Source organism: Canis lupus, chromosome 20 (assembly GCF_048164855.1).
Source record: "Canis lupus baileyi chromosome 20, mCanLup2.hap1, whole genome shotgun sequence".
NCBI lineage: Eukaryota > Metazoa > Chordata > Mammalia > Carnivora > Canidae > Canis > Canis lupus.
The window spans coordinates 34161470-34179808 of NC_132857.1; the positions used below are offsets into that span (position 1 = coordinate 34161470).

Sequence of the window (18339 nt, forward strand, 5' to 3'; positions counted from 1 at the left end):
CTGTCTCCACAGGCTGCGGAGTCTTTGCCATTAACTTGCAGTGTCACCTGGGGCACATCAGTACCTCTCAGGGCCTTGGTATCCTCACCTCTAAAATGTGCACAGTCTTATCATACTGTGGGTTCTTGGGGTGTCTCCCAGAGAGACGCTGGGTTGAAGGGACCTTCCTATGTCTGCCCTCTTCTGCATGTGTTTGGTGTTGTGTTTATTGGATGAAGATTGTTTTCCCCCAGATGCCCACCTGTCTGGTTGGGTTTTGGTACTGGCCTGACACTAGAAGAAAAAATACCAATCGTTGTCACTGTGGACATCTGTTACATCCCCTACTCCTTATCTTGTGTTTTTTCTCAAATTCATGTGTAATGTATTCCTAGTCTTAACAAAGTTAATACTAAAGATGTATATAATTTAAGAGGGGAAGGTCCTTCTCTAGTATTATATTAGGATCTAATTTTAGATGCATTATATTAGGTTCACAAATATAAGGGGATGTGTAGAACATTTTAAAATAAAAGTACAAAATCATCTGTGTACATATTATTCAGCAACTTCTTTATGGGGTATTTGTATCATAGACTGTGTGTATCTTCAATATTGATGGGTAATTGTCAAAATATCTAGTAGGTTGTGATGTAACATCTCCCACATCCAGCCCCATATTTTGCCCTTTGGGGATGCTAGCAATCAGTTAAGTTTTTGCCAGACTGATAGCTGAAACTGGCATTGCGTTATTGCCACTTGGCATTTCTTTGACCATTAGGGAGGCTGAGCATTTCATCATGTCCTTCTTGCTTTGGTGACTAGTTCTAGCTCTGTTATTTGCTTTAGGGAATTTAATATCAAATTCTGCTATCATTAATTACAAGCCTGTCACATGCCAGTACTGTACAAGGGGGTGGTATGTGTGTGTACACAAACCTCTGGTTCAGTAGCAGGCCTGTCCCTCAGAGCTTCCAGTCCAGTTGAGGTGCTCTGACTTAGGCATCATGCAAGAAAGCCAAGGGCAAAGCTGCAAAGCATCAAAAGAAGTTGAGAGGGAGGAAGAGGTCAGGGGAAAGGGTGAACGTTATATAAAAATTCAGATTTCAATGTCTATAAATAAAGTTTTATTGGAACAAAGCCACACCCATTCATTCACATGTTTATGGCTGCTTCCTTGTTACAGTGACAGAGTCAGGTAGTTATGACAGGTATTTTATGGCCCACAAGGCGGAACATAGTCACTGTCTGACCATTTAGGGAGAGAGTTGGCTGATGTCTGGGTTAGAAGGTATTAGATATTAGGGCTTGTGAGGGAAGAGGGAGAAAACCAAGGTCTGCTGAGTACTTGTCTGGACTGGGTGCAAGGTAAAGTGCCAAACCTATCCTCCTTGGAAAAGAAGTATTTCTTCTATATGCCATATGATCCTTGCCCTCCTTCCTCCCTTTCTGCTACCAAGATGTGAGGTGGAAGTGAGGAAGGGCAGAGGGGCGGAGCCTGGGCACAGTCTTAAGGTTGGCGTAGAGAGAAGAGTCTACACCTTTGGGAATGGCATCAGGGCCTGTTGGCAGGGTCCAAACCATTCTTTGGGATGTGGCCCAGCTGCCAACTGAGTCCCAGCTCAGCTGAGGGGTCCCCACTATACCCTGAGGACTAAAGGCTGGAGTGCCAAGATGGGAGGGTCGGGGTAACCAGGGTTCTGCTGGTCAAGGTGAGAAGGTGGATGTGGAGCTTGTGACCGCCCCTCCTCTGGCTCATGCCGCTCCTGGCGGCTCAGCAGCTCCGGGCTGGGTTGGCCTAGTGGCCACCTGCTGAGGGCTAGTTTACATCATCAGATGCTGACCCTTGGGCTCCTTCCCTTCAGAACGCCTTTAACAGCTCCAACACAGAGGATGTGGCCAGGGATGTTGGAGGGAATTGCCCTGAAGGCTTTGGGGGAGGCTGTAGAATGACCACCACTGGCCAGTAGGCACCAGTGTGGTCCACTGTGTGCCAGTGTCCTCACCACTGGGAGTTTTGAGATCCAGCCGAACATCTGTGGACCACTCTCTGCTGGTGTGCCTTCGATCCTCCAACAGCCCCTCTGCCTCAAGCACCAGGATTGTCCACATTTTGGAGATGTGGAAACTGATGCTCACAAATGGAGTGATTTACCAGTGAGTGGTGGGTGCAGCTATCAGCCCAGACTCTAAACCTGAGTGCTAATCAGCTTCCCACGGTAGTTTTGGGAATATGCAGGAGAGCACTGGTAGGTACGTATCTCTATAATTTTTCAGTTACTGTTTATAAGCAATTATGATTTTCTGTATGCAGGTATGGTATACACTTTTTTTTTTAAGGTTTTATTTATTTATTTGAGAGAGAGAGAGGGAGCATGAGCAGTGGGGAGAGGCAGAGGGAGAGGGAGACTCCACACTGAGCAGGGAGCCCAACGTAGGGCTTGATCCCTGGATTTCGGGATTGTGGCCTGAGCTGGAGGCAGATGCTTAACCAGGTGCCCCTGCTATACACTTTTAAAAACTAAGTTTAAAAAGTGAGTTGATTAAATAAAAAGGCTCCTCACTTACAGGCAGTTTATTTGAGTGCCAAAATTGTGGGGTGGTGTGTAAATGAGTGTGGTGAAGGCTATCCCTGCTAGCGTCTTGGAACGCCCTGCGCCCAGTATGTCACTGGCACAAAGTGGGTGGCATGGGGGTACATGGTGACTGTTGAATAATGGAGTCCAAGGGATCCTCCCTCTGAGGTGGGAGTGGGGAGTCAGAACACACAGCTGTAGTGCAGTGCAAATGACAGCTGGCTCCAAGTGTTCTTCCTCCACTCAGTCATGTTTTGTGTGTGTGTGTGTGTGTGTGTGTAAGAGAGAGAGAGATAAATGTTTTAATTTCAGATTGATTGAATACTACAGAGAATAAGAGAACAAATACTAAGGTGCACAGTGTCAGCCTTGCCAAATTTGCTTCTGATTTTACCTCTCTCTACAGCTATTGCCTTTCCTCCCTCCTCAGAAGCAAAACCACTTGTGTTGGTGTTGGCATTTGTTTGAATCTCCACTCAGATTCTTAATTTTTTTTTTTACTTCCTTGTATAGTTAACCCTAGAAACTAACACCATCATTTTCTTTGTCTTTAAACTTTATATATGTTTCTTATGTGTCACCATTAACCTTTTCTTAAAAATTTATTTATTTTTAAGTGATCTCTATATCCAGTATGGGGCTTGAGCTTACAACCCTGAGATCAAGAGTAGCATGCTCCAGACTGAACCAGCCAAGCGTCCTTACCATGTACCTTTTTTGCTTAATATTATGAAGATTTCTCTATGTTGGTGTGTGTCTCTAGAGTGCTCATTTTAAGTTCTGTGTGCAGTTAGAATGACACTCATTCTAAGTCAAATGAAAGAATTAATGTATCTCTTTTGCTAGTGCTGGATATATAGGTTGTTGACAATTTTTCCCCTTAATGAATGATGCCACAGTGAGCAATTTTTGTCTGTTTCCTAACATACATCAAGTGCTTCTTTAGGATATGCCCCTAGAATAGGATTTGCCTGACTGAAGGGTTTGTACATCCTTAATGAAACCTTTTTTTTTTTTTTTTTTTTGCCAGACTTCTCCAAAATGGTTATATCAATATAATCTATCAGCAGTGCCCCAGAGTACCCATTCTCTATATGGTAATCAACACTTGATATTATCAGACTATAATTTTTGCCCCTCTGATGGATGTAAGATGGTATCTTACCCTTACTTTGCATTATCCTGCATACTTGTAGAGATCAGCATATTTTCACGTGCGGATCATTTTCTCTTTCCATAGGGTGATCATTATGGCCCAGTTTTCCAGGTCAGTCCCCACTTATACAGACTGTGTAATTATTAATAGCACACTTGGCATTTTCTTTTTTTAAGATTTTATTTATTTATTTGAGGGAGAGAGCGTACGAGTTGGGGGAGGAACAGAGGGAGAGAGGGACAAGCAGGCTCTGTGTTGAGCATGAGCCTGATGCAGGACTTGATCTCACGACTCTGGGATCATGACCTTAGCTGAAACCAAGAGTTGTATGCTCAATCGACTGAGGCATTCAGGCACCCCACCCCTGCCATTTTCAAAAATGTCTCAATATAAATTTTAACATCATTTTCCTGTATAACGTAAGGAACCTAGTTTTTCCTTTGTGTATTTGTGTCTACGTAAAAAAATCCTTTTCTACCCCACAGTCATGAAAGAGTCTCCTATTTTCTTTAGAAATACTAAGGTTTTGCTTTTATTTTATGGTTTTCTTTCCCCTAGAATTATTATGTATGGTGTGAGGTAGGAAAGTATTTTTTCCATCTTTGATAACCAGTTATCACACACTCTCTGAAAGTCTGTGTTTTCTCTCATTGTCATAGATCAAGTTTCCAAGTATCTAAAAGTCTTTTTCTGGGTACTTTATTCTTTTCTTTTAGTCTATTTGTTTGCATGCTGAAAATGACATGGTTTTAGGTGCTATAACCTTTGTCTTCGGAGTATTCTAAATGGAGTAGGATTATGTGTTTCAGGGAGACAAGTTTATCATGGGAAAACAAGTATCAGGCCTTATGCCACAGTGTGGTTACGTGTTCATCAGATTTCGAAGGTGCATCTTGGTTCTGGGAACTGAGGTTAGAGGGGATTAGGGATTTGAGCCTTGAGGGAAGGAGAGGGCTTAAATATGTGGGAGAGGGTCATAAAATAAGATAAATATAGACATTCAGGAGGAAATATAATAGAGGGACTCCTTAAATGTTAGAACCACAAGGGACTTTTGAAGCTATTGGAGACTGTATGGAGTAGTTCGGCTAAGTGATCAGTCTTTGGAGCCTCACAGACCCAGGTTTGATCTTCACCAAGATTCTTAACCTCTCTGGATCATAATTTTAATTTCTTCATCTATAAAATGGGGGTAATAATGAGTTTTCCTCATAGGACTCCTGAGAGGACTAAATCAGATAGTGTACATAACGGGCTTGGCAATGTCCTGGCATATAGCTGTACAGAAATTAAATGATAGTTACTTAGTACCCTATTTGCTTGATTCTAGGGCCAGCTTCTTCTTTTGCCACATTTTACAATTCTGAAATTAGAACAGGCTTTACTGTTATTTCCTGTAGTACTTGTTTTTCTTCCCAGATCACTGTTTAGAATTTGGGAAGCAGAATATTTTTATAGGATTTTTTTTTAAGATTGTATTTATTTATTTGAGAGAGAGAGTGAGAGAGCGTGTGTGCATGAGTGGGGGTGGGGTAGAGGGAGAAGGAGAAGCAGATTACCTGCTGAGCAGGGTTCCTGATGTGGGGCTTGATCCCAGGACCCTGGGATCATGACCTGAGCCAAAGGCAGACAGTTAGCCAACTAAGCCACCCAGACACCCTGGGAGATAGCATATTTTACAGATCAGGAAATGGAGCTAACATGCCACATCCAGGATTGCCCATCAAGTTGATTTGGTCTTCCTAGGAATCATCTGTATTACTAATCCTAGAGAGAAGAAAGAAAGAGAAAAACCCATCTTAACTTGGGTTGGGGATGGTTTATATGCCATGAGACACTGTAGGTAAATTTTAGTCAGTGTGCAAGGTGGAATCTGATGCCTTCCAGAAGAGGGAAGTTGAGTATCATTTAGAACTACAGATGTCCTCTGTCCAGCAAATAGCACCCACCAGGTGGGATGTGGTAGGTTCTGGAAACAGATTTAGGTTCTGCTCCTCGCTCTGCCACTTCTTAGTTGTGCATGCTTGCCCAAGTCAGGTAACCTCTCCGACCCTACCTCCTCTTCTCAGCGGGGCTCAGGGTCCTCAGCTGCCCCTGTCACAAACTGTTGACTTGCGCTGAGCTTCAGGTGAGTTAATACCCGAGCAGGACTTTGCCATTAGGTAAGCACCCAGTGAATGGAAGCTGCTAGTTCTTGTTTCCCAGAGGTATGCCTCCCCCTCCTACCACCTTGCCCCAGTTTTGCTTGGGATTGCTCGTTCATTCATCTCCTCCCCTATAGAAATCCTGCACACTCTTCAAAGTCCATCTTAAATGTTATCTCCTGATTCAGACCTTTTTTCACCCTCCCCCCCCTTCCCCATTCTCTGTGAGTGTTGCCCAACTTTGGATCTTTGTTGCCTCTTCTGGAGGTGTTTCAAATTCTGCCTTATATAAGAGCTTCTCCTGTGTGGTATGGTATGCCCCAGGCTGCCTACCTTTGAGGGCAAGAGTGTGTCTTAGTTTTGCAAACCCTATAATTGTAGCAGAGAACAGCAGTATAAAGCGTAGGAAGTCACATTTAATCACTTGCTGAGTACCTACTTGTGCGTTACACAGTGCAGTGGTGAGCAAAGGAGACACACGTTGTGCCTTCACAGAGCCCTCTTTCCGTGGCTCCCACCCACGTCCCAAAATGATGCTGATGAAACAGAGAGGTGCCCCGTGCCCTGGGTCGGTTCCACTTTTGTGACCTTGCTCCTCAGTGTGTGTTACCATGAACCATGGCATTCTGATGGCACTGCATTGTGTGTGAGATTGGGCTTGGGGAGGAAGGCCTGGCCCCGGGTGTTGGCATCGAGGCAGGCATGTGAGGGAGGGGCTCCAGAATGGGTGTGCATGGGAGGAAGGGACAGGGACTGGAGATGGGAGAGGTGGTGGGGAAGCGCATGAGTCAGGTCTCTGCAGCAGGTGGAGGAGGCCGTAGCCCCGGGCCTAGGGACCCGCTAGCGTGGATTCCAATCTCTGTGTTCAGCCTGGGATGGGGCAGGCGGGGCCTCCGGTGTGCATGAGCTGGGGCTGCCCTGCAGAGCCCAGGGTCGGTATTAATTGAGCCCTGGGGCGCCTGTAAACCTGTGGTGATGACCACTTGGGCCTCAGGCCTCATGCCAGAGCTGGCTACGTTTTTTTCTTTGGAGAAGGTGGAGGACACTGGAAAAACCAGTTAGGGTGTGTGAGGTTCCATTTTATGTTGCTGTTAATGGAGTGTTGGCTCAGGAGCCCGGAAATGTATGTAAAAATCTGGCTTTTTCAGAAAGCTAGATGTGTTGGTTAGGTCAGCAAGACCCTTCTATGAGTTGCATCTCCTGAACTGGCAAGTGGGCAGGACAAGAGTTTGGGGTTTGTGCCTCCTCCCTCTGATGGGAAGGGCCCCCAGCACATCGTCCTGAGGGGGATGGGGGCTTGGTGCATCACTATGTCTGCTGGTCCTGTCCCAAGGGCTGGTTGAAGCTGAGAAGGGCGCTTGCCGAGTGGGTGTTTCTCTGCGTGGTCAGCCTCATCTCCAGGCCTGGAGGGAGCCATGGGGACGAGCTCTGTGACACACAGCCCTATGTCCATTCTGCTCATCTCCAAGTCCCTAGGATTCATGTGGCATTTCATAGTAGTTGTTGGTAGATATTTGGAATGAGTGATTTAATTGCATGTTCTTTGGTTCTATTATTCATTGCAAGGAGTAGTATATTAGCTTCTGTGGTTGCTTTAACAAATTACTACAAACATGTTGGCTTAACATGAAACACCACAAGTTTATTTTCCCATAGTTCCTGAGGCTAGAAGTTGGAAATCTGGTAGGGCCGTGGTCCTTTTTGGAGTTTGAGGAGAGAATCCATTCTCTGTATCTTCCAGCTTCTGGGTGCTCCAGGTGTCCCTTGGCTTGTGTTCCTCCAATCTCTGCTGGTCACATTACCTCCTCTTCTCTTTGTCTTCTCTGTGTGTCTCTTACAAGGACACTTGCCATTAGATTTAGGGACCTCCAGATAATCCAGGAATATCTCTTTATCTCAGTATCCTTAATTTAATTGCATCTGCAAAGACTGTTTTTCCAAATACAAGGTAACATTCATAGGTTCTGGAGATGAGGATCTGGATATATCTTCTCTGGGAGGGAGCAGCATTCCACCTGACACAGGGGGTCTTAGTATTTTTTTTAATGGCTGTTTTAGCTATTTTAAAACTGCTTGCCACTGGGTTTGTGCTGTTCCTAATTTGTTGTTTGCATTTAAGTTTCATTCATATATATGCATGTGTCTATACATATACATATAAATACACGTGTGTGTATATATGTGTATATGTGTGTGTGTGTAGACACACACACACATATATACATATATATATATAGAGAGAGAGAGAGAGAGAGGGAGATTTTAGTATAGGTAGATTTCCCTTTTGCCCAATTTTAGTTTCCGAAAATCCTTCTCTATTGAGTGTCTGGTATGATTCATGTTCACATAAAACCTTAAGATAGTTGACTTTAGTCCAGTGATAACTTGTTTTGCTGTTTGCTATGAGTTGAGTAAAACCTCAAAACCAAGGGAGATCTATGTGAGACTTTTAGTTGAATTGCATTGAACCATGGTCAGGCTCCTGGTTCATTCGTTTGTCCCTCCCTCCCTCCCTCCCTCCCTCCCTTCCTTCCTTCCTTCCTTTCTTTTTTTTTTTTTTTTTAAGATTTTATTTGTTTATTCATGAGAGAGACAGAAAGAGAGGCAGAGACATAGAGGGAGAAGCAGGCTCCCTGCGAGAAGCCCAATGCAGGACTTGATTCCGGACCTCAGGATCACAACCCATTCCAATCAACCACTGAGCTACCCAGGCATCCCTAGGCTCCTGGTTTCAATGATGTATCATACTTACCTCAGATGCCACCACTGGCGACACTGGGGGACAAGTATTCAGGACCCCTTTGTACTATTTTTGTTACTTCTTGTGAGTCTATCCTTACCTAAAAATTAAAAAAAAATTTCCAGCAGGCAATCAGATTTACCAATACCACCACTAAATCATTTTCTCTTAATTTGTAAAACATCCTTTATTAAGTTGTGAAATGTGTACGGGCGTTTTAGAGCTGTGGTTAACACTTAATTTGGGAAAAACTGACATCGTTCAGTAAGCGGTCTTCCTGTCTAGGAACATGGCGTATCCTATTTATTCAGACTGTATTTTATTTCCTCATAAAGCGTTTAGTTTCATCCAGGTTGTTCATGGTTGTAATTCATAGATTCAGGTTCTCCCTGTTACTAAGGATGAGTCTTTTCTCCATGCGTATTCTTTGACTAGCTTGTGCTGGTTATATGTCACCAAATAGAATCCCCACACCCCTTAAATACATGAAATTCTTTTAAGTTGGGAAAATGCTTTTCATTCTGCAATTAGAGACAATGTTTAACAGGCTTTTACTCGTTCCTTTAACCTGCTCTTGGGAAGGGTATGGTCAGTTATTTACTGTAACATGGATCTGAGTGGGTGGCTGTGTTCTCCATCCAAGTGACCCGGGGAGGGGGGGTGCAGGGGCAGCCTTTCTAAAGAAACATGAAGTTCTGTTCTTAACATTAACTCCATTTTGTTGAATTCTCTTTCTTTGAAACTGTAGAGGTGCTGTGTTTTGGGGGACACATGGTGTGCTACCTAGGGTGTCTTAGGCACAACCAGGCTTGGGGGACAAATGGGGGTGTGCAGTCCAGAGAGCCATCTGAGTTGGCCATGGACTGACTGCTCTGTCCCCTGGGGCCGTGAGGCTTGGGTGGTCACTCAGGAGGTCAAGAAGGCCTCCCTCTGGGTGAACTCCACGTTTGAAACCCATCAGAAATGGAAAATGTACTGTTAACCCCCTCCTAGGCCAATCTTATGAAATCCGACTGCTGGAGAATCGGAAGTTGGGAGACTTTCAAGATCTGAACACAAAATATGTCAAGGCAAGGCTGTGGGGCCGCCCTCCCTCCCCAGGAGGTCTTGGGGGTCTGAGGGGTCTGGGCTTGCTGGTGGTGGGGGTCAGGAGTGCCTCGGAGGTTTGGGGAGAGCCCTGGAGTGGGAGGGGTTCCTGGTCCCTGGAGCGTGTTGTCCAGGCAGTTGAGGGCAAGCTGGCAGTGCTAACAGCTGGAGGGGCGTGGGCTAATGGAGTGGGCTCTGGGCTGGATGAACTCAGGTTTGAGCCTGGCTTTGCCACTTACTGAATCTTCCTGAGCTTTCAGTTGGCTCATTGGCACAAAAAGATATATAGGTTAGCTGTGTATGTAAAGCACTTAGTAATTCTGGAAAAGGGGGATAGTCCTCATTCTTACTGTCCTATGATTGGGGTTCTTAGGGGGGAGAAGCATGCAGAGCTTGAGAGCTGGGAAGGAAGGCTCTGGCAGGAGAGGTCTTAGTCTTGAAAGGTGGGAGATTTGCCCCGGTGGGAAGTTCTCTTGGGTCCTTGTCAGCCCCACACTTAGCTGTCTCCTACTGGCTTCTCCTCCCTAGAGCATCATCCGGGTGGTTTTCCACGACCGCCGACTGCAGTACACAGAGCACCAGCAGCTGGAGGGATGGCGGTGGAGCCGGCCCGGGGACCGAATCCTGGACATTGGTGAGTCTGCTGGGCCACGCGGGGCCCAAGGCACTCCAAGTTCATTGGGAACCCCAAGAACATTGGGGTTCTTCTTGGATGCTGTCGGATGCATGCCTCGCTAGGACACTTTAGTGTACCCTTGCCTCAGGTAAAACGCTGTGCGAGCTGGCACCAAGCCTGCCCTCGGGGATTTCTAACTCAGAGCTCTGCCATCAGGGATTGCAGGGAAAGCATTGCAGAAGGCCCTGCCCTAAAGGATTCTGATCTGTGACGAAGGGAAGCATGGGCATCACAGCGATGGGCAACAGAAATTGAGCTTTGAGGTCTTAGGCGCTGATCCATAGTCTTTTACCTGTAACTCTGGGAGCCAGGTGTGTCTTGGAATTTAGAAGTTTTAGAATGGCAACAGGGTGTGTCGATCCCTAGCTCCAGGTAATGCCTCTGGCAGGCCATCCAGTACACTAATATTTCTGCAGCAGGGTAAAATGTCTGTTCACCCAAAATGGGACAAAGAACTCCCAATAGCTTTGTGGCAGTTCACGTTGGGCTTTCTGCCAAATGAGTTATGCAAAACTTAGTTTTCAGAACTTTCGGCATTTCAAATTGTGGTTAAGGAATTTGGACCTGTAATGAGAGTCCTTCCCTAAGCCTCTGGGAGTGGCTGACAATTGCACTTTTGTGTATGTGTATGTGTGTGCAGATATTCCACTGTCTGTTGGTATCTTGGACCCCAGGGCCAGCCCGACACAGCTGAATGCAGTCGAATTTTTGTGGGACCCTTCAAAGAGAGCCTCTGCATTCATTCAGGTAAGTGGGAGGGAGGGTGTTCTTGGGGGAAGCCAGAGTTTTGGGGCCTGCATGCATGTTGTTCCTCAAAACAGTCCACCTGCAGGGCCCCAACGGGCTCCTGTTCTATGTTACGGGGATGTACGTTGAAGGGGAGGAGGCTACAGGAGTGTGGCTCAGTCGTGGAGCTAGTTGGTCCCCAGAGCTAGGAAAGGACGTGGCATGTTGTAGAATACTGTGTGGGTTTTGCTTAACAATATGTAAGCTTGTTACAAAATAAGTATGCCCTCGCGTATATAATAGGTAATAAATTTTTTTTCCATGATAGTTTCTATGATTAAATTAATTGTTTCATGATCAAGCACCTGGCATGGGTCCAGGAGCCTGGCGGGGCTGCCGTGCTTCTGGGCTGACACGCACTCTCTCGTTCTCTCTCTATGTCCCTTTCTGAACCTCTTAGTTTTTTCACTTGTCTTACAAATCAGATAATGAACATAAAGTCATTACTGCAGTGCCTGGTCCATAGTAATTGCTCAGTAAAAGTTAGTGATCTTTTTTTTAACATGATTATAATATTCTTACTGTACTTTAAAGTTATTATAATACTTTGTATTGTATTGTATTAGCACAATAATATATATTATTGGAGTATTTATAGTATTCTGATAATAAATATGTTACCCAGTGCCTTTTTCTGTAACACGTACTTACTTAGAAACATAGAAATGGCTCCAACTTTCTGCTCCTGCTCCTGGCCTGGCCCGAGTAACTCGGACACGAGGGCCATTGGGCACCAGGCGGGGATCCCTGCTGTGCAGTCTGTGGGATCTGCCAGGGGAGAGGAGGGAGTGAGGGTCCGTGGGCCTGAGCGATGGCGAGGACGTAGCTGGTCAGGCAGGGCCTCTGAGGTCGAGGGACAAAGGGGAGAGGCCGTGCCCTTTATAACAGGGGAGGGTGGAGGGGACAGAGAGGCCATCACCCTGGTGGAGTGTGCGTGGGGAGTGGGGAGGCCGAGGCAGCTGTGGACCTGATGGTGCAGGATGGAAACCTCCATTTGGTGAGGGGCCCTTGGGGAGTCCAGGGCCTGTCCCCACTCCTCTCCTTGGCTCTGGCCCACATTTCCCCTTCCAGGTGCACTGCATCAGCACGGAGTTCACCCCCAGGAAGCACGGGGGTGAGAAGGGAGTGCCTTTCCGAGTGCAGATCGATACATTTAAGCAGAACGAGAATGGGGAGTACACAGAACACTTGCACTCGGCCAGCTGCCAGATCAAGGTGTTTAAGGTAGGACATCCTTGCCACGTTCCACCTGTGGCCGCCGAACCCACGGGTCCCTGCCTGTGCTGGACGGTGACAGCAGTGCATAGACCTTTGGGATTCCCGCTGGAGGCCCGGCAGGGAGCTCGGCATCCTGTTGGCCTGGGGCTTCTACCTGGACCCCTGAGGGGGTCAAACCACATGCACTTACTACCTTTCAGGCCCCGGGGTCAGAAGTCTGATGGTCTCACTGGACTAAAGTCAAGCGTTGAGGAGGAGGGCTGCATTCTTTTCTGGAGGATCCCTCTCCTTCCCTTTGCTGCCTTCTAGAGGCCTCTGCATTCCCCAGGCCACATCCACTTGTCCTAGGAGCTAGCAAGAGTGGCTGGGCTCTTCTCTGGTCACATTGCTCCAGCCTCCTCTCCTCCCTCCCTTGTCCACTTTTATGGACCCTGTGATTGTGCTGGACCTCCTGGGATGACTCAGGATAATCTTCCTGTTTCCACATCACACAGCTAGCAATCCTAATTCCACCTGCAGCTTTACTTCCTTTGCCTTGTGAAGTGACAGCCTCGGGTTCTGGGGATTAGGATGTGGCCGTGTTTGAGGAGCCCCTGTGCAGCGGGCACCGTGGCCTGTGGTCTTAGGTGCTGCCTGCTACAGGGTCTCGTGGGTCTGATTTCCCGTGGACAGACCCACAGCTGTGTGGCCGGATGTCTTTGCCTGGTCCTGGTCGCACCTCTGTCCTCATCATATACAGACCACATCTGTGGTCCTCGGGTCCAGTGGCACCCTGTGGATATCTGGGGCTCAGATGCAGACTGGCAGCAGGAGGGAGGGATAGTGTCTGTATGACGCCCCCCCGCCCCGCCCCGCAGAGTGCCTCGGCTTTCCCAGGTGAGGAAGGGGAGGGGCTCCAGGAGGAGGATCATGTGCTTGACGCCTGGGAGGTGAGAGAGATGCCGACCTGTCCGGAGATCCTGCCTGGACTCCTGGGGCCTGGGGAGAGTGCAAATCTTGGGACCTGTCTCTAAGTCCTGGTTCTTTCTCTGATAGCTGCTTCTGCCCACTTTGGACTAATCGGAACCCCTGTGCTCTGTACTTGTAGCCAAAGGGAGCTGACCGGAAACAGAAGACCGACCGGGAAAAGATGGAGAAAAGAACTGCCCAAGAAAAAGAGAAGTACCAGCCATCCTACGAGACCACCATTCTCACAGAGGTGAGCCGGCCTGGTGCTGGGGTGCGCCTCCTGGGGCCTTCTTCACGGAGCAGGATGACTGCGTGCTCTTGGTTTAGGTTCTTGGGAAATTGCCCACCTTGGGTGAATGCTGCTTTGGAAAGTGCCTATAAAATTGTGGCAGATTCCTGGGTCCGGAGCTGTGTTCACATGATAAGGCCAGGGGGCCAGGAAGGTGTTTCAGAAATCTCTTCCGGTTCTGTGCTGCCATTTGTACTTTCCAGAATCAGGTGATTTTTTTTTTTTAAATAAAGGTCCAAAATTCAAAAGGTAGAAGAGAGTATATATACACTAGAAAATGCCTCTCCCCAAACTGTCCTAGCCTCAAGCTGTCTCTTCCCAGGGCAGCTGGCATCTCTTGGGTCCCCATGTATCTGGCCTAGCTTTCTCTGCCGATGAAGCCAATTCATACATGTTTGCCCCACGCCCACTTTTTTTTATACCAACAGTGTACATAGACATACTGTTCTGTAACTTGATTGCTTTATTTAATAGCCTGTCTTGGAGTCTGTTCTCCATCTGTTCATAAAAAGCTTTCTAGTTCTTTACCCAGAGGCGTGGTCTTCGTTGTATAGATAGATGGCCTGCTGGTGGACATTGGTGCTCTCGGGGCTCTTGCCGTTTCACACATGGTGCAGGGAATGACCCTGTGCATGTGAAGTTCTGCATATGGTAGAAAGCTCTGCAGGCTTCATTCTCAGAGCAGGCTTACAGGTCGGGGGTGTTGACTACTTGCCGCTTTGTTGTTTGAATAGAGACTGGAATGCGTCTCCTCCTAACCTGGACACTGACAGCACCTGCTCTAAACCTCCTTGTGTCCAGCGTACTTCTGAGACCCTCACTGTCACAGGCTCTTCTTCCCCCTGTCACTGGTCACTGCTGGTGCCACATCTTACTGGGGTCTGTTGTGTTTTTTTTTTTTTTTCTTTTTTACAATTTTATTTATTTATGAGAGACACAGAGAGGCAGAGACCTCGGCAGAGGGAGAAGCAGGCTCCATGCAGGGAGCCCAACGTGGGACTCAGTCCCAGGACCCCGGGATCACGACTTGAGCCAAAGGCAGACACAACCACTGAGCCACCCAGGCGCTCTTCTGTTGTTATTTTTAAAGCAGCTGTTCCCCAGTGTGTTCTGCAATCAGCCCAGCTAGTGGGTGTTCATTGAATAATTTGACTTGCTCAGAAGGCCCTCCACAGATGCAGGAGGCCCAGCCCCAGCTGTGGTAGAGTTAAGGCTGTGTTAAAGGTGAGGCCCAGGGCACAGAGCATCTAAGAGAATAGTGGCTGGTCCTGGCTGGTGTGTGTGTGTGTGTGTGTGTGTGTGTGTGAGAGAGAGAGAGAGAGAGAGAGAGAGAGAGAGAGAGAGAGAGAAGCCATATGCAGAAAGGTATTTGCAACAAGATACAGTATGGAAGATAATTTTGCGGCGGCATAGATATGTTACCAGTGTTTTATCTGACACAGGATAATAGTGACCAGAGAGCCCTGGTGCAGGAAGAGCCTGTCTAACTCTCAGCAGCAAAGCAGTACGAGGACCTGCAGTTATGAATCAGAGCTCAGACCAGTTAGTTTTCCCCAGGCCCCAGTCCCCTCGCGTGCGGGCCCTCCAGGGTGCCCTCCACGCTCCCACTGCCCTCTGCCTACGGACACCTTTCCCTTCCAGGCCAAGCCTCAGCCTCTCTGCTCCTGCCTCTCTTCTGTCTTCCCCCTGGTGGAGGAGAGGTCCGGGGGTGCTTTAGACAGCGTCTGTCTACGCCCTTGTCAGAGCGTGGTACAGTTGGTCAATACCCCCGCCTGGCCCATGACCTTGTAAGGTGACTGTCAGCTCTTCCTCCTCAGCTCCCGGATTTACCACCAAGAAATTCCAGCCCACATGCACAACCGAGTTAAATATTTACCAACCTGTGGTTCGGTGGGTGATAGTAAATCTTCAGGAATGCTTCAAATTGGCCCTCTCCAAAGAGGTGTCATCACAGGGAAGGGGAGAAATGAATACTTTGTCCCCTGGCTTCCCCAACAGGCAAAACCTGTACATCTTTGCTTTCTTTGGGCGATTCTCTCCTATGTTCATCCTTGGCTTCTGCTCAAGAAGTTCCTTGAGGTCAAGGATCACATCCTCCGTGTTTTTTGTGTATCCCTTAGCTCCTAGCAGGATGGCTGAGGTATAGTAAACACGCATCGACTGATGCCTAAGAGGGCTGGCTGCTCCTGGAATGTTTCAAGTAGTGCAGGTTTTAGTACTGAACATTTTTGTTTTAGATTTATATTTATTTATTCATTTTAGGGGGAGAGAGAAAGAGAGAGAGCAGAGGAACAAGCAGAGGGAGAGGGATAAGCAGACTCCCCGCTGAGCGTGGAGCCTGATGCAAGGCTCTATCTCACGATCCTGAGATCACGACCTGAGCCAAAACCACAAGTTGGACGCTTAAGTCACTGAGCCACACGGGCACCCCACTACTGAACCTCACGGATGATTTTTGTTTGGAAGTTATCTGTGTCCAGTGCTCCCTCCTTTGCTTTTACACCACTTGTCTACACCTGGTAAAACCTGCCTCTGGGCAGTTGGCCTGTTTTGTTAGTTCTCTTTTCTTAGGGACCCAGATGACCGACGATGTTTCTTTCCCTAGGAAGCCCACAGAGACACATGCCTGCCTTTGCTTGCTCTGGGAATGACTGAATTTTAGGTCTTCTCTGCCGCGCTCAGTTTCTTGGGCATGGCCCTAGTACCCATGCTTCGCTGGCTCACGTGGGCCCTGGGAGGATGTGGGCTAAGTGTTGAGGGGTCAGGGGCTTCCCGTGCTGGCCTTGATGGATGCTGGCATGGGAGGGATAGGAGCTGGGTCTGCAGCTCTGTGGCCTGAGTTGTTCCTGACCACCATGGCTCTCGAGTCACTACTGTCCTGTGCTCTTTCCACAGTGCTCCCCGTGGCCTGACATGGCCTACCAGGTGAACAGCGCCCCATCTCCAAGCTACAACGGCTCTCCAAATAGCTTTGGCCTTGGTGAAGGGTATGTCTGTCTTCTTTCCCTTGAGAGCCCCTGGAGTGATGATGGGTGTAGTCTCCTTTCTTGGTCTTTGTGTCTTCCTCTGTTTGGTGCACTGGCATCGGTTTGGGCTTTGGAGTGGCACTTGAAATATTTGCACAGCTTTCTGTGCTTGGATGTGCTTCTGTAAACATCATCTGCTGGGGCAGCAGCCCAGAACCCACCTTCCCACCCCGGCTACCCACAGAAGCAGGTTGGCCTGCGGGTTGCCCTTCAGGGCAGAATGGCCTCCTAGGCAGATGGGGCCTAAGGAGGCAGCTGTTTAGGGGGCTCCAGTGGCTGTGAGGGGCCATCCTGGCTCTTTCTGTGGTCCCTGTGCGCATTCTCTGGGTAGCATAGGACAGCTCAGGATGCTCCCTGCCCTAGGGTTCAGGGCTTGTAACAAGGAGCAGCCTCACACATGGTCACCCAGCTCTGCAGATGCATGATGGGCCACACTGACTCAAAGGTGACAGTAGTGTGGGGACTGGCAGGCATCGGTCCAACCTGTCCTAAGCTTTGTGGCACAGGAAGGGCTCACGGCACCACTGTGGTGGCCATGTACGTCCTGATCCTGTTCTGGCGGGCAGCAGGGAGACACCAGGCAGACCCAGCAGGTAGGCGTGGAACCTGTGGGCTCCTCACAGCCCGTGCGTGGCATACAGAGAAGCCACTGATGAGAGTGAGTGTCCATGAACTTGGTTTCACAAGGTGAGGAGGGGCCTCCTTGAGAAGTGGGGTGGCATAGCCAAGGTGTCACATTCAGATTGAGTGTTAAGTCCCACCTTTCTGGGGGTGAGTTCCTTAACCTCCCTCAGCCCCACTTTCTCCACTACCAAAGGAGTGAGGATTCCATGCAGGGTCGGGGGTAGGGGTGGGTGTGCAAGGTGCCTGGCGCCTTACAGGCGCTGGGCGAGGTGCATCTTGTTACCGATGACGGTGTGAGGGTCAGCCCGGTGAGGGCCTTGCTTTTATTGTCACTGTGGTAAGGTACTCGCAGAGTAAAACTTACCTCGTTATCATGTTAAACGCAGAGACACCTATGTCCATTCATGTCGTACCTGCCCCACTGTCTGTCGGGGAGGGTCATTTAAAAATGTATTTTTTCTTTTAATTGGAGAATCCAGGTGTTCAGGTCTGTGCCTTCCCCACGAGTGAGCCCTGGAGGGAGGTCAGTGGGCCTCCAACTGTTAGAATGTTCTCATGGATGGATGTCACACTGAGGCTTCTTGTTCCCTCCTCAAGGAGCCCACAGCCTTCTCCCATCTCCACAGAGAGGTGTTGGCTGCTGCTGCCTGGGCCCCACGTGGCCGTGTGGAGCTCCTGGGGCGGCCTGCCCTCCCCTGGGGCCGAGGCTGTGGGGAAGCTCTGCCTGGGAAGGAATCAGGTGCAAACAAATGCTGAGCTCAGAGTGGAGTGCTGATCATTGGTCATGCTGTGTTGCCACTGAGTCATGTCTGTCCTGAAGGGTTGGTCAGGGATTTAGAGGGGTTGTGCAGACGGTCCCGCCTACATTTCTCTGACCTGAGCAATTCTTGAGGCCCTGCTGTGTTTCCAAGTGCCATGCCTGAGGGGCGGGGGGAGCACCGGGCTGGGTGAGGGGCCCGTCCCCACGTCCCTGAAGGTGTCCCCGCGTCTGATGGCCTGTTCTTTTCCTTTGCAGGAACAGCTCTCCGACCCACCCGGTGGAGACCCTGCCCCTGAGCAACGATGTAAGTGTCTGCAGCCGGGCTGTCTGG

The 18339-nt window shown here is 48.6% G+C and overlaps 1 protein-coding gene across 2 annotated transcripts in view; it reads left to right on the forward strand.

Moving 5' to 3' along the window:
- TFCP2L1 (transcription factor CP2 like 1) overlaps positions 1-18339 on the forward strand; it is a 60138-nt gene that overhangs the window by 21912 nt on the left and 19887 nt on the right. For both annotated transcript variants that reach the window (XM_072788856.1, XM_072788857.1), the window contains 7 exons: positions 9589-9665; positions 10210-10315; positions 10998-11104; positions 12215-12367; positions 13449-13559; positions 16494-16585; positions 18264-18312. In XM_072788856.1, coding sequence (XP_072644957.1) covers positions 9589-9665; positions 10210-10315; positions 10998-11104; positions 12215-12367; positions 13449-13559; positions 16494-16585; positions 18264-18312 — 695 coding nt within the window. The remainder of the gene's footprint in view (positions 1-9588; positions 9666-10209; positions 10316-10997; positions 11105-12214; positions 12368-13448; positions 13560-16493; positions 16586-18263; positions 18313-18339) is intronic.